The sequence below is a fragment of the Glycine max genome, chromosome 6 (assembly GCF_000004515.6).
Source record: "Glycine max cultivar Williams 82 chromosome 6, Glycine_max_v4.0, whole genome shotgun sequence".
NCBI lineage: Eukaryota > Viridiplantae > Streptophyta > Magnoliopsida > Fabales > Fabaceae > Glycine > Glycine max.
This window is the reverse complement of record NC_038242.2, coordinates 39434029-39458437: the sequence shown is the minus strand read 5'-3', so window position 1 is coordinate 39458437 and position 24409 is coordinate 39434029. Positions and strand designations below refer to the sequence as shown.

Here is a 24409-nt window from a genome sequence, read left to right as displayed (position 1 = left end):
TTAAACCTTTATTTATTTATTTTTTATTTTTTTGAGGTCGACAAAAGCGGGGCTCTTGCTCCTACGTACCCTCCATCGAAGAGGAAATCAGACCTATGTTGTTCTTTCAAAAGGGGCGAATCAAGTGATTCTTTTTTACTTGGATGGTGGTCATTTAAGGCATTCGACCTTAAAATGATCCATTTTACTTGGTGAGAAAAGCTTAGGCGTTGGACCTTAAAACGTTTTTTCAGTGATTTTTGCGGACAAAGCTTGATTTTGTGAGTTCATTTTAGCCTTAGTTTCACTTTAGTTATTAGTCAATTCACTTAAGAAAGAAAAATCCCAAAGAGAAACGTCCGATTGATTTTTTTGTTTATTTTACTAAAAGATATTTTTTGATTATTATATTATTATTTTACCCCTTTTTTGGTTTCCAACGTGGTCACGGAAACGTTTCGGACACGTTACGGAAGCGCCTCGGCGTGGATTTTCTTCACGGAAACGATTTTTTTCACTAATTTCAAGTGATCTCAAGATATCAGGAGGGCTGAACGTTTTTCTTCTTCTCTCCTCCCCCTATTTATAGGAAAATGAGGGAGGAGCTTGCCACCCAGCTCGCCCAGGCGAGCTTAGCTCACCCAGGCAAGCTAGGTTGCTTCCTCTAGAAACAACCGCCTTGTGGAGGAACATCCTGGAAGACCCAAGTGGACCTGGTATTTGCACCCCCTATTTACTAAATACACCCCCCTGCTTTTTTTTGCTGATTCTTTTTCCGTAACGTTACGAAAATTTACGAACTCCGTAACGATACTTGTTTTCCTTCCGTAATGTTACAGAACCTTACGGATTACGTAATCATCCTTTTTTTGGCTTTCGGAATGTTACAAAACCTCACGGATTGCATAACAATGCTTCCTTTTGGTTTCCGACATGTTACGGAATTTCACGGATCATGCAAAAATGTTTTCTTTTGACTTCTGGCACGTTATGGAACTTTACGTATTGTGCAACAATGGGTGCCAAGTACCTTGAAGCGATCAAGCAAAGGTTGCATGCCATCAAACAATGGTCCCTGGACGAAATTAGGGTATGACACACACCCCTGTAGTCGAAGCAGGAGGTCGACGGACACTGAGACTGTCTCGAAAATCCTCAAATAACACCAAAGGAAGTCCTTTGGTAAATATGTCTGGAATCTGATAACAAGACGGGACATGTAAAACTCAAACTTGACCACGAGCAACCTTTTCAGGAACAAAATGTATATCCATCTCAATGTGTTTAGTGCGTTGATGTTGAACCGGATTACCCGCAAGATATATCGCACTCACATTATCACAATAAACCAATGTAGCCTTCTAGATCGGACAATGAAACTCCAAAAGCAGATTTCGCAACCAACATGACTCTGAAACTACATGGGCAACCCCTTGGTATTAAGCCTCTGCACTAGACCTAGACAAAGTAGCCTGTCGTTTAGCTGACCAAGAGATCAAATTATCACCAAGAAATACACAATACCTAGAAGTATACGGTCTCGTATCCGGGCATCCACCCCAATCAGCATCCGTATAAGAAACATGAGTGGACGTAGATGATGGATAAAGATGAAGACCATGATCTATAGTACCCTGAATGTAGCGCAATATGTGCTTGAGAGCGTTCATGTGCTCATCCTTAGGGTCATGCATGAATAAGCACACCTGTTGCACTGCATATGTAATGTCAGGTCTGGTAAAAGTAAGGTATTGTAGAGCCCCAGCAAGGCTCCTATAGAGAGTCGGATCCTCAAATGGAGTGCTTGATGTAGCACTAAGCTTTGGTTTAGTATCAACAGGGGTAGGTGATGACTTACAAGAAGACATGCCAGCACGATCAATAATCTCCATGGCATATTTCTTTTGAGATAAAAACCAACCACTTGCATGATGAGTTACAGCAATGCCCAAAAAATAGCTCAACTGTCCCAAGTCCTTCATAGCAAATTTTTAGCTAAGAAAGGTAATAATGGACTTACGAAGCTCATCAAAGGAAGCAGTCAAAATGATGTCATCCACATATAACAAAATATAAGCCATAGAAGTACCTTGTTGATAGATGAAAAGAGAATGATCCGAAGTGCTATGAGAGAACCCGAGTGTATGAACAAAATTAGCAAATCTCTTATACCAAGCTCGCGATGCCTGTTTAAGCCCGTATAGATACTTCTTTAACAAACAAACATGATTAGGTTTTTATGGGTCCCTAAAAACCATAGGCTGATGCATGTAGATAGTCTCATTAAGTTCACCATGTAAGAAGGCATTTTTTACGTCAAGTTGATGAATGAGCCATGCCTTAGACAAAGCCAGACTCAGAACTGTGTGAATAGTTGCTGGTTTAACCACCAGACTAAATGTGTCACCACAATCTATGCCAACCTATTGAGTTTTGCCATCACCTACAAGACGGGCTTTATGCCTCTTAAAAGAACCATCAGATTTTTCTTTATGAGCAAAAATCCACAATGAACAAATTACATTAACATCAGGTGGACGGGGCACCAACTCCTACGTCTTATTTTTAATAAGAGCATCAAATTCATCATCCATAGCCTTTTTCCAATTCGGGTCCCGAAGGGCCGACATGGGGTTACGTGGCAGAGGGGATTTAGCAACAGTGGTATGAAGATTAAAGATCTTCTTTGGCTTAACTATCCCATGTTGGCTGCGTGTAACATCCCGAGGAGGTGGGCTGGGATGTGAAGAAGGGGCTGGACTAGGAGAAGGGGAAGCAGTCGCTGGGCAATTCGTATAATTAACAATATTCTTCTTTGGCTCAATGGTTGGGCCGATTGCAATATTAGGGGAGTTAGGCCTGAATGGAACTAGACCAGGAGTTTGAGCATTAGGAGTAGTGGATTGAGACACTAAATGGTGGACCACATATGGGTTTGGGCCATAATCTAAGAAATCATAAGTCTGAATATGAGGAGTATGTAATTTAGCAAATGGAAATTGTGTCTCATCAAAAATGACATGACGACTTATAATTATTTTCCCAGAAGATAAGTCATAGCATTTATAACCACAGTGATTCGAAGGATATCCCAACAAAACACATGGAGTAGAGCGAGGTTGAAGTTTATTTATGGTAGTGGAAGGAAATAGAGGATAACATAAACACCCAAAAACCCAAAGATGAGAATAGGTCGGATCCTTATGATAAAGAACCCTAAGAGGAGATTTATAGTTTAATAACTTATGAGGAAGAATATTGAGAAGGTAAGTTGCCATTTGCAAGGCATGATGCCAAAAGGAAGGAGGTAATGATGCATGGGCAAGTGAAGTACGAACAATATTGTTAATTGTATGAATTGTCCTTTCGGCTTTCCCATTTTGAGGAGAAGTATCAGGACAAGACAATCGGAAAGAAATACCATTCACTTTACAAAAATCCCAAAAAGGCTTATTATCAAACTCTTTACCATTATCACATTGTATATTCTTTACTTCCAGTTCGAATTGAGTTCAGATGAAAGTTCTAAAATTTATGAATGTGGAATAAGCATCTAATTTGTTAGAAAAGGAAAAGTCCACAAAAATTTAGAATAATCATCTAACAACAAGATATAATATTGGTGCCCTGAGGAACTCAAAATAGGTGATGTCCAAAGATTAGTGTGAACAATATCAAATGGCATAAGAGTATGAGAATGTGACAAAACAAAAGGTAACTTAATATGTTTTCCAAGAGAACATGAATGACAAATACGAGAATCTCTAATTTGATTACATTCAATAAATTTATTCTTCCTAAGAGAATGCAAGATAAATACTCCTGAGTGTCCCAACCGCTCATGCCAAAGAGAAGGAGCTAAGGCAGCAAAAGTAGAGGAAGAAGTGGTTGGAGTGGTGGACTCGGTGATAGGATAAAGCGCGCCCCGACTCTCACACCTCATTAAAGGCATCCCTGTCTGAAAATCCTTCACAGAAAACCCAAAGGGATCAAATTCAACAGTCACTGAGTTATTAGTGGTAAATTTTCTAACCGACACTAAGTTTTTGATTAATTTAGGAGCATGAAGGACATTTTTCAAGGCTAAAGGAGGATGTGGGGAAGGAAAGTTAGTTTGACCATAACCATGAATAGGAATTGATTGACCATTACCAACAGTGATACCATGATGATTGCTCATATTAAAAGCCATGAGATTACCTGAGGTGGATGTCATATGAGAGGTGGCATCGGTGTCCATATACCAATTCGGATCCGGAAAAGTAATACCGAGGGTGTGCATTGCAGCCTCGATGTCTGTTGGAGTAGAAGTTGTGGTTGTGTATGCCTGCTGAGGTCTGGACCCAAGAATACCGGGCTGTAGGTGCGGAGGTTGCTGATAATTGGGCCTGGCCCATGGAGCAACTGGGTATGGACAAGGAGGAACGACCCACTGTATCCATGGCCAAGGTAATTGCTGACCTGCATGCCAGGGGTTGTTCTGGGGCTGCTGCTGTCCACCGCCGCCATTGCTGCCACTGCCACCTTTACCCCCGCCACCAGAGCCTCCCTTGCCAGTGCCTGAGTTATCATGACCACTAGTGTTGTTGCGATTCTTTCTAGAATTGCCACGGTTTGAATACCGTTTTCCACCATTATTTGTGCGGCGTGCTGATGAATGATCATACATCTCTTGAGATTCATCCAAGTCACGAGCCACCATGGCGGAGGACGAGGTCTAAGCCGCCTTCTTGAGGTCAGATTCTTTGAGAACAAGCATCGACCGTGCTTGATAAAACTGAGACAAGGGATCACTTTGACGGATGAGTGTGGCCATTCCCTTGTAGGGTTTAGTGAGACTGGACACCAATTGCCGAACCAACCTACTGTTATCGACCGGAAAGCCGACGTTCTTGAGTTGATCTGACAATGACTTGAGATGTTGACAGTAAGCAGAGACACTTGAAAAGGCCTCCATGGTTGTGTGGGTGAAATCATACTCAAGTGTAACGACACGAGAGTGTTTGTTATCTTGGAATATATCACGCAACCTATTCTAAGCCTCCATTGTCGTGGTGTCGGGTTCAAGAATAGTATGTAAAAGATCATGAGAAATGGTGGCACAAATCCATTGTAGAACGGTGGTGTCTAGTGTCAACCAGAGTTCTGTCTCCTCCTCTGTTGGTGGCGCCTTCTGCTTGCCATCCTGCGAAGGAATTATATGATCAATTACCCTATGGGATCGTGCGTGAATTTTGAAAAGTTCAGCCCATGTCACATATTGGACATTTTCCATCTCAAGAATGATTGGGACATGATTCTTGATGTTGGATACACCAAGAGGAGGGTGAAAGGTAGATTTTGAGTCAGACATGATGATGGAGAAGAAGCGGAGAAGAAGAAGAAAGGGGTTGAACGACGCTAGGGTCTGTGTGCGGAAGGCTGGGGAAGGTTCAAAAATCTTTCCCTACGCAATCTGATACCATGAAAGATATTGTTTCCTTAAATAATTCATTAAGCACCATTCACTTATATACAAGATTACAAGTTAAAGATATATAAGCTAAAGATATGGCTAAAGATAAATCTAATAGATATAATAACTATAAAACTGAAGATAAGCTTAATAGCTAAAAATATGGCTAAAGATAAATCTAATAGATATAACAACTATATAAAATCAGAATATATTATCACATCTTCTAACATAAGCAAATAAGGGAAGGAGTGACGGGCGGAAATGGTTGGAGGTACCGGTGTGCGAAGAAAAATTATGTAAAATGAATAATTTTAAATGGTGAGTAAATAAATCTGACTAAATAAATTTATTTTAAGACATAAAATAAGACATTAAAATAACTAATTAAATATATTTTTTTATCAAGTATGATGGATATATCAAATGCTGATATTAAAGAAATTTCAGAGTACAAAAAAAGTTATACAAATATAGTCAAATTTGTATTTATTTTTATGTTAAATTTAAAAAAAATATTTTTTTGGATATAAAATAATATTTAATAGAAATTAAACCTACAAATACACAAACATTTTTTAAATTTTATATTACTTTAATGAAAGTCATTTATAGTTTCTAAAAAATGTTAGAATTTATCTTCCTTGCATGAACAACTGTATGTGACATTATCAATATTACAACATGTCGAAGGATTAAAGATTTTTAAATCTAACGAAGATGAAGATTATTCAAATAACACACGATCTTAATAAAATATTCTTAGGCAGTACACTTGGGATAATGCAAGTTGGGATACCACAATACTTTTGCGTTATTAAATTAATTACCATGGGCGTTTAGTACTCTTTTTAAAATTCTTTACACCAAGTGTGTTAATTGTTTATATTCCTGAACCTTGTTGAGAGTTAAGGACATGTAGTTTAAAGCGGACATAACCAATAACATGAAGAGCTCATGCTCGTGGCTAGAGTGGGTGAGAACTGGGAAAGCAAACCAAAAAACTGTTGGGATAATTATTCTAACAAAAAATTATGAGAGGAAAAAATAAAAAAAATTAAAATGAGTTAAACTTTTATAGAAGTTAAAATTAATCTACTTATTAATTAATTGATAAAGCCCCCCCATTTGACTTTTTTAAAAGCTGATTTTAACAGATATATAAGATAATTTTAAAAATATCCAAATAAAATTATAGGATGTTGAAAGAGACTCAATGTGAAAAAGGTCAGAAAATGCGTGAAAAAACTATTTTCCTTTATTTTTTTCATTTGTTAAGATACAATATTCTTTTCTTTATACCCGTTCTATTATAGGATCTTGATTGTTGAGTAGATAAAATTATTAACAATAAAATATTTTCTTAGTAATGTTAACACAATTATATTTTTAATAATTCTATTTCACACCACTAATTAAACTAAAACTATATTACACAGTGAGAAAATATAGTAATACGTTTTATTTATTTATTTTTACTCGGGCAATGTCTTTTTTTCTGATTTTTTGTCGTTTCATACTTAATTTTCTTTTTTTATATATAGAAAATATCTTTTGAAATGTGTTGCTTTTATATAAAGCCATGTGGGTAGGCTTCAGTGTTATGCAAGTACAACTAGAAACCAGAGAGTTTGGTATAGCTTGGTCTAGTAGAAACAGAACATACTTCTATGGTCACAATACCTCTCTCCCTCTTTCTCTCTCCATATATCTGGTGAACATTTGGAACCAAATGAGAAAATTTTGATCTTTTTTGAGGGCCAATGTTGTTTTTCCATATTTTGGAGCTATCAGCGCCATAATTGACAAAAATCTATATCAAAAAAATAAAAAATAAAATGTATTATTTGTTTTGGTTTGGTTTTCCTAATATTTTCCAATGTTGCCCTTTACAAAAGTTTCTTTTTTGACTTCTGTTGAGTTGTTTTTTGTTTACCCGGATGAATTGCATGCTGATAAAGTTCATGAATTCACGTTGGTAACTTTGCAGGAAATTTTCACAATTCGTTCTTTGGCAACAAACTGAGAAATTGGTCTTGATTCTTGAAGTTGGCCTATTCAGTATATCTTTGTGGCATTTCTGGGACCACTGGAATGAGATTTTTTGAGTTATAATGGTGGAGTAGGGGCACGAGTGTGATACATGTTGGATAATTATCGTACACTATATACATTGGCATTCCTGTAACTCTTAATGGATGAAAATGAATGGTTGATCTTCTGGGTTTCCTTGGCAGAAGATTTTCATCTCTAGAGCCTTAAATTGTTTTGGAGGCTTTGATAGGTACTCAAAAAGGCATCACAAGATTCTAGCTTCAAAAAATCAAAGAGACAGGGTTGTGTTTGCTCAAGGTGATGAGAATAAAAACCTTGGTAGCCTAATAGTCGTCCAACAATAGGGTAAATTCTCTTCATCACATGTTCCAATTACCTTCCACTTGTATGCATTGTTTTCTTTTTCCTTTCTGTGATCCATTTGCTTAATTGTTGATTGAAAGTTTGAGATTCGGCTAATTGGCTAATAATTTTTAATAAATTAAGATCCTCAAGATGGTTTTTCATAAGGGCCAACACTGCATTTAGGTCTTGAGATTATTTATTGTTTAGGGTTTGTGATCTGCATTTCTCCTTGATGGACTCAACCTAGAGTTTGTCTTTTAGATGTTCGATCATGGATAAAAGTAGTGCAACCAAACACACATGGAGAAAAGAATGTAGAGATTGAGTGGGAAACAAAACAGAAAAGAGAAATTGATTTTGCATAATTGATGACATGCAATCAATCGAATAGCATGTAGTACAAGTAATCTCAATCAAATGATAGTTTTCATCCTTAGTAATGCCAACTGAGTGATGTCTCAACAATCTTCATCTAAATTTCTGTGATTGATTCTATATCATCATCATCATCATCATTATTTTATTGTGTTGTAAGGAGTTGTTGCTGAGTGAGTTTATTAATGCACTAAGAGATGATATAGAAAAGTGTGAAGTAGCGGTAGAAATTGGAAAAAGGATAGATGACCAGGAGTTGTTGCTAGAATTCCTTTCGATAATTCAACAGAAAAAAGGGGAAGCTTCTGAGAAGTTACAACAAACTATCTCATTTTTGTGTTCATATATTGAAGAAGTGACTAAGCAGAAAACTGTATTTAAAGAAATGACTAGCACTGAACTAGGGAGTGATGATTGTTCAACATCAAGTTTCCCATCCATTACTGTTATTGAGAATGAGGATTCTGCTTGTCTAGGGACCAGAAAACGAGTTAGAACAATTCCCTGTGTTGATGACACTGAAGGATGTGAACGTGATAGTAACATGGGTGATGATCAGAAAAATGACATGAGTATTCTTTCAAAAACTCCACGGTTTTTGAATAATTTAAAGAAACTAGTGTCAGCATACTTTTTTGACACGATGCAAATCTGCCTATTCCTCAAGGAAACTTGTGGTTCAAGATTCATCTATTGATACTACTGATGAAAGAGGGTCTGTTGTTGCGGCTGAAAGGAGTTGTGCCAAAAAAGTAGCATTAAAAGAGAAGAAGTTCAGGGAGGACAAAAGTCCTTGGACAAATCCTTTCCTTGATGGTTTGTGCAAGTACCTATCTTTCAGTAAGTTTAAGGTTAAGGCTGATCTTAAACAAGGGGATCTTTTGCAGTCTTCCAACCTGGTATGCTTACTCAGCTTTGATCGCGATGCAGAATTTTTTGCTACTGCAGGAGTAAATAAGAAGATTAAAGTTTTTGAATGTAACACAACCATATATGAGGATCGTGATATCCACTATCCAGTAGTGGAGATGGTTAGCCAATCAACATTGAGTAGTACATGTTGGAATACTTATTTCAAGAGTCAAATTGCTTCAAGTAACTTTGAAGGTGTTGTAGAGGTAGGCCATCACATGAGAAATTATTAAATGATTTTGGACCATTGTGATCCCTATCAATTTCCACATGATGCATAGTCGAGCTTTATTAATTCTTTTTCGTAAATTAAAAAATTCGGCTGTTGTCACGTAGAGATTAGCTAAGACCATGGTTATGTGATGGTTCTGACTTCGGAACTATGTAATAATTTCTCGTCAACACATAGTTTGTCTATGATTTCCATACCATTAATTGTACCTTACCACTTATCTTGTTTCAGTTATGGGGTGTGACAAGAAGTCGAGTGTAGTCTGAAATGAGGGAGCATGAGCGAAGGGGATTTCTCATCATCAAACCCAGCATTGTTAGTAAGTGATGATGGTTCTGTCAAGCTACGGAATATCAATTAGGCAATCAGAGCAAACATTCTTTTGCATGTTTTATGTGTTTAATCTAGACGCATGATGGATTGTTTCCCTCACATGTGCTTTTATTGCAGGGAGTTAGTGTTGGTACCATCAAAACAAAGTCAAATGTGTGTTGTGTTCAGTTTCCCCTTGATTTTGCTCATTTCCTTGCATTTCGTTCAGCAGATCATCAGATATATTACTATGATCTTCGCAATCTGAAAGTGCCTCTTGTATAATGGTTGGACATGATAAGACTGTGAGCTACATCAAGTTTGTAGACACCATGAGCCTAGTCTCTTCATCCATAGATAACACATTGAAGCTTTGGGATATGTCCATGTGTGCTTCTCGAGTTATAGACTCACCAATTCAATCATTCACTGCTCTTATGAATGTTAAGGTATATTTGTTGACAACTATTATTTGTCTCTTCTCTAGAAAATGAAGAAGCTTTGACAAAAATATATTTTAAGGAATCACTACTAGAAAATAAGCTTTTAACGCCGGTTATTAAGGACTTTCTACATCAGTTATTAATCGAAGTTAAAACTATTGACGTTAAAAGTACATCGGTTACCATAAAACAACATCGAATTTTATAACAATCGATGTTTTTTTCTCGCGAGCATCGGTTTTTAGAAAAGTCAATGTTATTTTTGCACAACAATGTTTTTTGGATTTTTTTTTAGTATCCTATCTCTTTTTTTAATTACCTACTGTAATTATACATAACACAACTTATCATTCAAAGTTGTAAAAACTCTAAAAATAAACAAAATTTATAAACAATATATATCACAAAGTCGTAAACAAGAATTTACACAAAATATATTACCAATATACAAGAGTGATAAATAAAAATTTCCCACAAATGTTTTCAGGATGTTTTAAGCATCATTTCCCACAAAATATACCACCAAGAGTTATAAACAAAAATTTACAGATATTAGTATAATATAATGTACTTAAATTACAAACAAATCTAATTAAAATAAGACATAGTTAGATGTTGCATCTGGAAACTCAAATTCATCTTACAAATTTTGAGATTGTGCAAAAGTCCTTCCTCCATAGCCAATTTTTGCAGACTTCCTCCAATGATTATAAACAATCATACATTCCGTACTCCCTTCCAAATTCAGATGGATGAATCCTGCAACTTTTATAAATGAGTACATGGTACTCAGCACATCCTATAACTAACATTAAGTTCATATTAGATATATATATGATTTTAAAATTTGATAGAAAGAGGAGTGTTTAGTTACTCATCAAACTATTGCAAGTCACTTTGTACTCATTCAATAGGACTTTAAAAGTGACTTAGTTAGGAATTTTGTGGTACAAGGAGTGTCATTTAGGATAAGCTTTTGGTTCAGATCTACCTTTGAAGATGGTCGGGAAGAAAACTCTGTCCAAAATGGATCATGGTCACTTGATGATTTCTTGTGAGTCCATAGAAATCTCTGAGTTCTATCCATCCAGTTAGTATAGTTGGATTCACCATATCTTGGTTGTATGCAATAGAGTGAATGTTGTCATTACTGTCTAGCAGATGCAGAGTATGCTTTAGTTCATCCTTCCATCTTACATCAAAGGACCTACTCACTTCACCATAAGGCTACATTTAAAGAACACTAATATAAGCAATACTGATATGTTATATCATGTCATGTTTATTTGAGAATAGTCTTGAAATTCTTAACCTGACCCTTAATATGAACTGTGTCGAACATTTCCTCTAGTTTTTGCTAACATTTCCTCTAGTTTTTGCTTTAGTTTTTGCTAATTCTTAACCCTACTCACTTCATTCCAATTCTTTTGATCTTTATTCATTGTTTCTAAACTCCATTTACAATATAAAAGTTACTATTAAAAATAAATATGCATGCCTACCTACTAGTAGTAAACCAAGACATATGAGATTGATCTAGTACATGGCACGGAATTGAAAGACACAGTGCACATACCCATTTTTGAAAACCAAGAATTATATTCCTATGTTGAAAAAAAACAACTGAGGGCCTAAGGTTGTGGCAAAATTCTCACATCGGCCAGCACAAAGTCACATTATAAGAAAGCAAACAGAACATATAATTTAAGATTAAATTCAAATTTGACTGCTTTATCATTTCTGGAAAACAAACAAAAACATAGAATTCTCTCACCAGCACAAATCCCATATGAAATAGTGTATTCAAAGTTTCAAACAATCAGTATTTGTAGTCATTGAAGCATAACAGAGCTAGAAAATAAAACCTATCTTGCATAAGTTTCAATATTTATATATCCGAAGGGCATTAAAAACCAAGATCTGTGTCAATCACAATGCATCTTGTATCACAAGGCAGAAGTGTAACATGTTTTCAACAACATACATTAACACCTATCTTGCATAACTTGCATGGAGTATTAATATGTAGAACTTAGGACTTAGATAATCTACACTTAGGTTCTATTTTAACATGACTAGAGGTAAGGTATATCATTCACATAACCAAGTCTAACTCACATAATTTGCACACAAATACAGTCAAAACCAAGCTCGTAAGATAGTAAGATACACACATTAACAAGAGTGATAGAGTCTCCTAATTCAAAAACAATATGCAAATTAACAAGAATTTTCATGTTAGTAATGTACTATACATTCAAATAATAGAAGGAACTAGCCCTAGCTTATCGTCTACCATCACCATTAAAACCAAACACAAAAACAAGCATTTATAGAAGACTAACCTTTTGTGACCGAGAACAAGAACGAGAACGAGAGTGAATAGAGCTGTGAGTGAGAGTGAGAACGAGAGCATGGGAGTCAGAGACGACGGGTCACCATGCCGTCATAGAGTGCGCGAGAGTGATAACAAGAGTATCATATCCACAGGGACTTTATTTTTATTTAGGTAGATGAATATTTAATTAAGAAAAAGATATGAAAAAGGTAGTAGAAAATAGTAAATTAAATTGCTGAAAATTAAATCAAACAAGAGGATAAATTAAACAAAAATTTAAATTAATTAATTAAAGATAGAAATAATGAAAAAATCCAATATTATTGTAGAAGAAAATTCAGAAGATGAGAATATTGGAAACTTAGCCTATCAGAGCTACTCTTTGATGTAATGTTAATGATTTTTCTCTATTTATAATTAATTCAATTTACACCTGCATCTACTAGTATACTCTAACTTTGGTCCTTGCATGAAAAATCCAATATTATTGTAGAAGAAAATTCAGAAGATGAGAATATTGAAAACTTAGCCTACCAGAGCTACTCTTTGATGTAATGTTAATGATTTTTCTCTATATATAATTAATCTAGCTTACACCTGCATCTACTAGTATACTCTATCTTTGGTCCCTTGCATGAAAAAACCTAATTTAACTATTTTCTCTCCCAAATCTCTTTGCAGAGCTAAAATAGTAAAATGAATTAAGAATAGAGATGTATAACTGGCTAAACAAATATCAACATGTCCCTAGCGATGACTTCATTTAGATATTCTTTCCTAGTTCTATTAGAAAATAATGTTTTCCAACGTTACACCTAAAACTTATCATGCAAATGGGTAATCAAGCCACAAGCAATAATGTTAAGCACAAGAAAATATAATGCAAATGTAATATTTATAAATAGATAGGAAGACAAAGTACATCAAGAGTAGTTGGTTGTCAAGTTCCTAACAAAGGGGATTTAGTCTCTCATTGTCATGGAAATTTTCCAATTGCAAGAAGGGAATATTTAGTAAAGGGGGAAAAGATAAGAAAGGGAATGGAGGGAAGGAATGACTCTCAATGCTTGCTTCTCCTTCTTCTAGCCTTTGCCTTCTATAAGGAATTGTATTCTCTTGGAATTTTTGTGTGTCTTTTTCTTCTTCTCTCTTCTTCTTTAATAGGTGCAGATTGGGAATAGAGGGAAGGAATTACTCCCAATGCTTGCTTCTCCTTCTTCTAGCCTTTGCCTTCTATAAGGAATTGTGTTCTTTTGTAATTTTTGTATGTCTTTTTTTCCTTCACTCTTCTTCTTTTATAGGCTTCTTGCACTAAACTCGCCTTTACTTTCCTTAATTATTATGCTTTCCTTAATTATTCTTCTTTATTTAATTAGTCATTCTTTTCTCAATTAATCTCTTTTCCTTAATTAGCCCTATTTTTCTCAATTAGTCTTCTTTCTTTGATTAGTTCTATTTTCCTTAAATAGCTTTGTTTTCCTTAATTAGCTTTATTTTATTCACTAAGCATCACAAATTCATCACTATTAATATTTTCTGCACGAAAACTTAAATGATATTAATTTAACAATTATTTGCTAAAAAAGGAACAATTATGAGAGAAAAATTACAAATTCCTATATAATTTAACTCCAAAATATACTCATTTATTAGCAGTTATCAATAGTACTCCAAAATCCAATAGGTGTAAAGTGAGACAAACGATAGAATTCCATAGTAAACTACAATGGCTAAGGAAGAAGCTTGTTAGGATTCTTTAAGTTGAAGGTATCCTTTATTGTCGTGAATATTTATTTTACATCATTTTAATTTCTTTATCTCATAGAATTGTTAATCAAACCTCTTGTGTCCACATGCCTTGGCAAAATGGTGTTGTTGAGAAAAAAAATTAACACTTGGTTGAAATAACTCATACCCTACTACTTCATTGCAATGTTATTCTTTGATTCTGGAGTAATGCTTTTCTTAGAGTGTTAATTGACTAATCACATGCCTTCCTCCATGCTTTAGAACAAAGTCCTCATTCTTTATTGTTTCCTCACAAAGAACTATACTTTGTTTATCTCTAATCTTCAGTTGTACATATTTTGTCAGTGATATCACGTAAGTATAGACAAATATTTTGCTAAATCTCTCAAATGCATTTTTCTTGGCTACTTATGTCTTCATAAAGGTTATCGTTTCTATTCTTCTACACTTATAGTATGTGTTGATGATATTGCCATATAGTTTTTGTCATAGAATTTGAGAGCTTTAGGTAAAAGAAGCATTAAGGATCATGAGCATTGTTCCACCATGTTCGTAAACCTTCAAACCTCAATTGCCTCTTATATTCCTCTGGTTCCACCAACTTGAGTCATTATCAATTCTCATTTGACCAATTGCCTCAACTTGTAACTCCTTCCTCTAATCCTATAGACTTTTCTTTCCTCAACTGAGCTTCTAAGTATTTCACTTTCACTTGAGCTTCTTATTGCTCTAAACAAAGGTATTTAGCCCTCCTGCAAATCCAATCTTTTCTATGCTTGTACTTTGAATTATAAAGCTTTATCTCCTCCTATTTCTCTTTCATTTCCTCTTTGGATTTTGTGACTATTTACAAATCTATAGGAGAAGCCATGGATGATACCAGTGGATGACAAACTATGATGGACAAAATGTTTGCTTTGCATTCTAATGGCACTTGAGATCTTGTTCCCTTGCCTCTTAGCATGACTATTGTTGGTTGTCAGTAGGTCTATACAGTAAAGATGGGACCAGATGACAACATTGATTGATTGAATGAAGGCTCATTTGGTTTCTAAGGGCTATATGCAAATTTTTAGCTTCAATTATGGGGATTCATTTTCTCCAGTGGTGAAAATCACTTTAGTCAGTCTATTTCTTGTCATGTTCCTCATTCACCATTGGCCTCTCCACCAACTAGACATTAAAAACATTTTCTTGCATGATGAATTATAAGAAGTTTAGATGGACCAACCTTCCGATTTCAGTATTTGTAGTGACTCTGCCCTTATTTGCCCACTACGCCACTCTTTCAGTGGTTTCAAACGAACTACTTGGGCTTGGTTTGGTCATCTCAGTTTTACCTTGTTAGAATTTTGAATAATCCAATGTGAAGTCAGCAGGTCATCTAGTCTTCTTCACCTACTCTCCTCTAGTTGTTGCCTTTTGAGAGAAAGGAATTAATTAACTTACAGTTTTTTGATGAGATTATGTTGTCTAAAAAAAACCTGATGACTGGAAAAATACTTTAATGTCTAATTGAAAGAACAAATGAGATGTACAAAATTCTACAAATTATTGGGGGGATTAAGCTCATTGGTTACACTATGAAGCTATGAGAGAGGATTATTGAATAGAGATTAAGACAAGAAATTCACATTACAAGTCAATTTGGTTTTTCACATTAAAAGGTTGGCTATGGAAGTAATTTACTAGCTATTGACAATGACAGATGGAGTGATATCATAAGAATAAAAAAGGCTTACATAACACACGTTCTTCATTGATTTGTTAAAGACATACTATTAGGTGCTAAGAGAGGTATTATGGAATTCCCTATATTCAAGCAATGAAGGATATCTATGAGTAGGCCGGTTACAACTACTGAGAATCCAAGGTGTGTGGAGGCACAGGGGGGTTCACAACATATTTGACTATAATTATAGGATAACATCAAGAGTTAAGTCTGAGCACGCACCTATCTTCGTACTTTGGTCTTGGATGGGATTATTTATGTTGGTTAATTTGAAAATCGAGATAATCCTGGATAAATCTGAAGTCGTGTATAAACACTTTCAGATTGAATCAAATTTCGGGGTTCAACCAAAATTGTTCAATCGGATAAAATCAGAAGATTATAATTCAAGAGTTTTGTTTTGGTCTTGTATGTTTTTCACATGTTATGCTTTCTGAACCAGGATGATTATTTATAATCAAAGAACAGGTGGTTTTTGGCGGTTGATGGAAGTTATTTATTTTTAAAAATTGCCGTTGATGGAAGTTTTAGTAACTTCCATGTAACTTCCAACCGTTGATGGAAGTTTTAGTAACTTCCATGTAACTTCCAACCTTTGCCTAAACCGAACATCTCGTTATTACATTAAAACAAGCGTGCACTCTTATTTTAACATAATAAAGAGATCAATTACACTAAAATGTCCAACAAACCTCCCCCATTTTAGTGTAATTACCGATCAAATCACCAAAGTCATAACATACCACAAACTACTGCATAGATGAAATATCGTGACGATTGAATTTCATCTTAGCAAATTACACCTTTCAAATATTCGAATATCAGGGTGTCACTAAGGATTGAACCCTTTCTATTCATAATGAATACATGAAGATAATCTGCACAATAGTTTATAACATTACTCTTGCTCGACACTAGTTTTACTAGCCTGTGTCCCTATCCTTCATAAGCATATCAAAGCCAAGTCCCAGCTTCTTGAAGCGGCTAAACTTCATGCTTATATAGGTAGTCCTTTTCTTTCTTGCACCTGTAAATGCAATTTTTCAAAAGAACCATTGAGAAGTTATACTTCAACCTCCTTAACTTACAGAACCGAACACATTCCTTTTGGGATACTTTCGATGATGTGTTCCAATCTCTACATGTTAAGCTTTCCACATTGAATTCAGCACCTAATGTCATATTAGATGGGAATTGGGTATCTTAACATAAGAGATTTCAGATGGACTTTAATCCTAATCCCACAGCCGACCTTTTCACGAGATCTCTACTTAACCCTTTGGTTAAATGATCGGCCAAATTATGCTGAGTTCTCACAAACTCCACTGATATCACACCATGCATGATTAACTCCCGAACCATGTTGTGTCTAACACCCAAGTGTCTAGACTTCCCATTATACACTTGACTATATGCCTTAGCCAAAGTTGCCTGACTATCACACCTGATAGACATGGGAGGTATAGGTTTGGGCCACAATGGAATCTCATAGATCAGATTTCTTAGCCACTCAGCTTCTTTACCAGCTGCTGCTAAAGCTACAAATTCAGATTCCATTGTTGAATTTGTAATGCAGGTCTGTTTCTTGGATGCCCAAGAGATAGCACCTCCTCCAAGGAGGAATACCCAACCACTTGTGGATGAATAATCCTCCATATTGGTTATCCAACTTGCATCAGAGTAACCTTCAATAACCGAAGGAAATCCAGTATATGTCAAACCATAGTCAATGGTTCCCTTTAAGTACTTGAATACTCTATTCATAGCTTGCCAATGATGAGAACTAGGATTACTTGTAAACCTACTGAGTTTAGCAACAGCATAAGCTATATCAGGCCTAGTACTAATCATTGCATACATGAGTGATCCTATCGCCCTTGAGTATTCAAGTTGAGACACTGCTACACCTTTATTAGGTAATAGCTTCAGGTTAGGATCAATGGGAGTACTTACCGGAGAACAATCTTTAAAATTAAATTTCTCCAATATCTTCTCAATATAATGTGATTGAGAGATGGAAATACCATTGTTTCCACGTTTGATCTTTATTCCTAAGATCACATCCGCCTCCCCCATATCTTTCATATCAAACTTAGAAGACAAAAATGCCTTAGTTTCATCAACTTGATCTTGGTCGGTACCAAAGATCAACATGTCGTCTACATACAGACAAATGATAACTCCTTTGCCATGAGTATCAAACTTGCTGTATAGACATTTATCTGCTTGGTTTATAACAAAACCACTAGACAACACAACCTCATCAAATTTTTGATGCCATTGCTTAGGCGCTTGTTTCAAGCCATAAAGAGATTTCATCAGTTTACACACCTTATTTTCATTTCCTGGTAACAAACCCTTCAGGTTGTTTCATGTATATCTCTTCATCCAATTCACCATTTAAGAATGCAGTTTTCACATCCATTTGGTGAATCATCAGATTGTGGATAGCAGCAAGTGCTAACAACAGTCTAATAGTGGATATCCTAGCAACAGGAGCATATGTATCGAAAAAATCAATACCCTCCTTTTGCCTAAAGCCTTGGATAACCAATCTGGCTTTGTACTTGTCAACAGTACCATCCACTTTCATCTTTCTCCTAAAGATCATCTTACATCCTAATGGCTTACATCCAGGAGGTAAGTCAACCAATTTCCATGTATTATTTTGCATGATGGAATCCATCTCACTTTGGATTGCTTCTTTCCAGAATACAGCATCCCTTGAAGCCATTGCTTCACTAAAAGTCTTTGGGTCTTCCTCAACATTAAGGCAATATTGATATTGAAATTCAATATCATTCCTTGACCCTTCAACCAAATAGAGTTGAAAGTCATCACCAAATGACTTAGCCTTTCTTACTCTCATACTCTTTCTAGTTTCAGTACTAGTTGAAGGTATATCCTCAATATTAACTGAGACTTTCGACATGGAATTCATGTCCTTTGGCCTAGGTATAGATGTAAACCTTTGTTCATCAAAGATAGCATCCCGTGACTCTATAACCGAGTTCACAACAACATAATCATTAGATTCTAGCACATAGAATCTATATGCTTTAGAATGTTCAGCATATCCAATAAATATGCAATCTATACCTCTTTCACCTATGGTTTTCCTTTTAGGTTCTGTAAGCCTGACTACAGCCCTACATCCCCAAATTTTGAGATAACTCAAATTTGGTGTCTTTTTATGCCAAAGTTCATATGGGGTAACCTTATTCCTTTTGTTAGGAATTCGGTTCAACAAGTAACAGGCTGTCAACATAGCCTCACCCCAAAATCCTTCACTTAAACCCGAATAGGATAACATGGAATTCACCATTTCTTTCAAGGTTCTATTCTTCCTTTCGGCTACACCATTCTGTTGTGGTGTATAGGGAGCTGTAGTTTGATGTATTATTCCAGTAGATTGAAAATAAACCGGATCATAATACTCACCTCCCCTATCCGTACGAAGAGTTTTGATTAGCCCATTTTGATGAAGTTCTACCTCTTTCTTATAAATTTTAAATTTATCAAGAGCTTCATCTTTTGTATTTAATAAATATACATAACAATACCTTGATGCATCATCAATAAAAGTAACAAGATATTTTTTATGACCTAATGATGGAGTAGCATGCAAATCACACAAATCACTATGAATAAGGTCTAAGACTTTAGTCTCACTTTTAACATCCTTAAAAGGTTTCCTAGTGATCTTGGTCAACATGCAAGTTTTGCATTTTTCAATGTTCATATCAAAAGGAGGAATCATACTTGTTTTTGACATATCTTTTAATCTTTTGTAATGAACATGTCCTAATCTAGCATGCCAAATTTCTGATTTTGTCATATTAGTTATAGAACTACACGAGGTCATACAAACAGATTCATGAACAAAAGGAACATCAATGTTTAATTTAAACATTCCATTACAACGATAACCAAATCCAACAAACGAACCATGTCTTGACAAGATGTACTTGTCACTTTCAAGTACTTGCTTGAAACCACAATTATTTAAAACCATACCAGACAATAAGTTCTTACGAATACCAGGTACAAATAAGACATTATCCAAATACAAACTTTTTCCGGAAGTAAAAACTAAATTCACACAACCTAATCCTAGGATTGGTTCAGTTGCAACATTGCCCATCTTCACAATAGAGCCATCATCGATTGGTCTAAATTCCTTGAACCAACGACGATCTTTGCACACATGGCTTGTTGCTCCCGAATCAAACCACCAAGCAACGTCATCATCCTGCACATAGAATGCATCAGATATTAGTGATACATAATTTGAATTCGTATTCGAATTAAAATTATTCACTACAATCTGACCTTGTTGCTTTTCAGGATCATTAGACCCACTTGGACCAGCCTTGTTCTTTCCTTTGAACACCCGGCAATCCCTCTTTAAATGACCAAGTTTCCCACACTTCCAACATGACAATCTTGTCTGTTTGTTTGGACCTTTGTTCTTATTTCCTTGAAATTTTCGTTTGTTACCTTTAGCATTGTAATTTTGCTTAACTGTTCCACTTTCCTCTACCATATTAACGGAAGAGGAACCTGCTACGGTTTTATCATTGACTTTGTCAATTTCCTGAGCCCTCAGCGACTCCTCAATCATGAAATGACTACCGAGTTGAACCAGAGTCAACTCTTCCTTCATATGTTTCAAGGTATGCTTGAAGTCTTTCCAAGAAGAAGGCAGTTTATCAATTATAGATGAAACTGCAATGGATTCATCCATTTTCAAATCATGTTGAGTAAACTGACCCAAAATCCGCAGCAGTTCATTATATTGCTCCATAACAGGCCTCGAATCAATCATTTTGTAATTAAAGAAATTACTAACTAAGAATTTGTTACTTGAGGCATCTTCTGCCATATACTTGGATTCAAGAGAGTCCCATAATTCCTTAGCAGACTCAACATTTTGATAAATATCAAAGAGAGAGTCAGACATACCGTTCAGAATGTGTCCACGACAAATGTAATCGTCGTTCTCCCATTTCGAACGCTTCCTTGTTTGATCCAGAGTTTCGCCTTCCATATACATCGGCATCGGTGTACTCAGCACATACACCACATTCAATGTTGTCAAGAGAAAGTGCATCTTCTTCTGCCATCTTCTGAAATCCTGCCCTTCAAACTTGTCCACCTTCGCAAACTTGCTTGTCATCTTCGAACTATCGTTCGTCATCTCGAAAGATTTGATTCAATCTTTTGTTGGTTAATTTGAAAATCGAGATAATCCTGGATAAATCTGAAGTCGTGTATAAACACTTTCAGATTGAATCAAATTTCGGGGTTCAACCAAAATTGTTCAATCGGATAAAATCAGAAGATTATAATTCAAGAGTTTTGTTTTGGTCTTGTATGTTTTTCACATGTTATGCTTTCTGAACCAGGATGATTATTTATAATCAAAGAACAGGTGGTTTTTGGCGGTTGATGGAAGTTATTTATTTTTAAAAATTGCCGTTGATGGAAGTTTTAGTAACTTCCATGTAACTTCCAACCGTTGATGGAAGTTTTAGTAACTTCCATGTAACTTCCAACCTTTGCCTAAACCGAACATCTCGTTATTACATTAAAACAAGCGTGCACTCTTATTTTAACATAATAAAGAGATCAATTACACTAAAATGTCCAACAATTTATCATATACAAGTGTTATTTTTTTTTTTTGAAAGGCAGCATTTACTAGTATCGGTGCCATGATGCATGCATTTTGGTGATAATATAACCCTATTGGTGGAAAGTTAGAGATGTGTAGACAAAACTTGGAAGCACATGACTTTTATTCTAAAGTAGAAGTAAGACAATATATGGAATGTACCTAACTCAATCTCAAAAACTACCATTGGGAAGAGGCTTGCCCATGTTTTATAAGAAACATTGTTTTAAATTGTGGTTGTGATCGTGGTTACATTTAGGTGAGTTAAAAAACCTTTATATTACGGGAAAATGCAGCTGATGCGATCACAATTACGGTTGCGGTTGCATTGTGATGAGTCAAAATACATTGGTATTGTAGCCACAATTGTGGTTGTGGATGTTATTTAAACCCAAGATAAGGAGTATTTTGTCTGAATTCCCAGGCAATGTGGGAGATCTTTATTCTTAACACACCCCTCGTGCCTAAGACAATATCAAGAATGTCAAGTTTGCAGGTCCAGACAATTTTCGATAGGCCTAACATTAAAACTAGATAAGCTTGACTCTACCATATTAGAAATGCACTAGGCCTAATAACAGAACTGATAATGCCAGGTCAAGGGGGAAGAGTACCCAAGTGTTATGTTATAAGCAGTATTCTGGCGAAATTGTTAGCCATGTGAGACTTCTTAGTAAGACATTATGGTTTATTTTAATCCCTGAATTGGACTTACTCGGTGAGAAAAAGCCTTGGTGGTTGTTTGAGTTCCTCAAATGGTATGGTTTTTTGTTCTTATATGAAAAGTTTCTTTCTTCAGTAATGAAGTAAAAAAAAATCTTGTAACATGAATAATGACAGTATACCTAAGAAGTTCCTTAGAACATGTTTTGACAATTACAGGAAAAACATGATGATTTAGCTTCCATCTTCCTGAAACATACAGATACCTAATAATTTTGCATGTCATTTCCTTAGTTCTTCCCTGCAAGTAGGTGACTATGTAGTGAAAGTACAAGCATTATATGCATAATTTGGGCCATTTCTAATTAACTACTGCAAATTTTTATGTATGGAATTTAAATTTCTGCGGCAATATGATGATGCACCTTTCCTTTGTTGCAGAACTTCGTGGGGTTGTCTGTATCTGATGGTTACATTGCTACTGGTTCAGAGACAAACGAGGCAAATTTCATTTTTCCTTTCTCATTGTTACTGAGTTTCTTTTATTTGATTTTTCAAAATGTTACACTAGAAGATATTGCTTTTGCATACCTTTTTGATAGATTCTATTATAGATCAAGTTGTTGAAATATAGGAATTGTTTGCATGAGAAGAGAAAAGACAATATATTTCACTAATTCCACTAATTAGGACTATGAGTAATACTGATCTTATATGGTTTGAACCACTAACCTTATACTTCTATTTATACTGTGGTTTTGATCTAAAATAACCAAACTTCAGGCATTTTTTCTTGAATTGCATTGTATTAATTAAGGTCTTATTCTATGTTAACTAGGTGTTCATATACCACAAGGCTTTTCCCATGCCAGCATTATCTTTCAAATTTTACAGTAGTGACCCTCTTTCTGGTAATGAAGAGGATGATTCTGCACAGTTCATCACTTCTGTTTGTTGGCGCGGTCAGTCGTCCACCTTAGTTGCTGCAAATTCCACAGGAAATGTCAAAATTCTGGAGATGACTTAAGTTGGTCTTTAGTTGGGAATAGTTTTCTACATTAGTTTACAGAATCATTGTTCATGCATGGTTAGCTTTCTGTTTCCAGATAAGGCTATAGAAAACTGTAAACAAATTCCATGATTACTACTTGTGATAAAATTTTGCATTAGATCACAGAGGAAGCAGTGAGAAAAAAATAGTGAAAATGATCTTTTCCAAAAATGTTCTGTAGATAAAATTCTATATTAGAAGAAAAGGAAAGTGAAAAATATATATTAGATTATCATACGGTTATGCTCCATATTTATTGACTCTCAGAAGCTCTGATTTCTTGAATTGGCTCCTTGGTCAATCCAGTTTGTTCTTAAGAATTTTTGTTATATCACTTTAATTAAAATAAAGGTTAAACGTTAAATTGTATTTTGCTCCCTGTATATATTTATGAAATTCAATTATAAATGTTTGATTCGGTTCTTTTTTTCAAAAAAAAAAAAACTTTAACTTTGTCATTTATGTTAAATTGACGGTGATATGCTCTTTTTATGTACAGCAACAGAATCAGATATTTTTCTGACATAATGTCAGTAATACCAAGGAAAAATGTGTTTTCAATCCTTATATTTCATAAAATCTTGTTTTTAGTTTCTTGTAGTTATATATCATTCCATTTTTAGTTCATATATTTTTATGAAATCTGATTTTTAGTCTGGGATAGTTTTATATCATTCAATTTAATTCATAATCTTAAAAAAAACTTATTTTAGTTAATTCTTACATGTTCAATTTTAAGCCATGTGGGTTAGGCTAAAATAGCCCATATAATAAAGGGACAATAAGTCTATAAGAAACGCTCCTAAAGAGTAAAAACCTGGTTAGCCATGAGTTAGCACTGAGACATTTTGTTGGCATAGACAAAGTAAAGGCAACACTAGTATTGGAAAACTTGTTGGCATAAAGGCCACAAAAGTGATCAATAGAAGACTGGATGCATGCATTACCAAAGTAAGCTAGCTATTGAAAATCTTAGTGTTTCTATTACGGAGTCTAAAGTGCGAAAGTTAAAGAACTTACGCACCATGCAAAGCTTACATGAATGCGCAGAGAATCATGTGTACCATCAGATTTAGCAATAAAAAATAGAA

The 24409-nt window shown here is 35.2% G+C and overlaps 1 protein-coding gene and 2 pseudogenes across 1 annotated transcript; 1 reads left to right on the top strand and 2 right to left on the bottom strand.

Moving 5' to 3' along the window:
- Positions 1–1418: 1418 nt before the first annotated feature.
- On the bottom strand, positions 1419–1961 carry LOC113001883 (uncharacterized mitochondrial protein AtMg00810-like). Its single transcript, XM_026128752.1, has one exon. It carries the CDS (start codon positions 1959–1961, stop codon positions 1419–1421), a length of 543 nt encoding a protein of 180 aa, XP_025984537.1.
- A 2735-nt stretch (positions 1962–4696) lies between these two features.
- Positions 4697–5332, bottom strand: LOC113001882 (uncharacterized; annotated as a pseudogene).
- LOC100779762 (protein SPA1-RELATED 3-like) lies at positions 5331–23294 on the top strand (annotated as a pseudogene).
- The last annotated feature ends 1115 nt before the right edge of the window (positions 23295–24409 follow it).

Excerpts from the sequence above, each read along its gene's own strand:
- LOC113001883 (XM_026128752.1), bottom strand. The coding sequence starts at position 1,961 with ATGAAGGACTTGGGACAGTTGAGCTATTTTTTGGGCATTGCTGTAACT.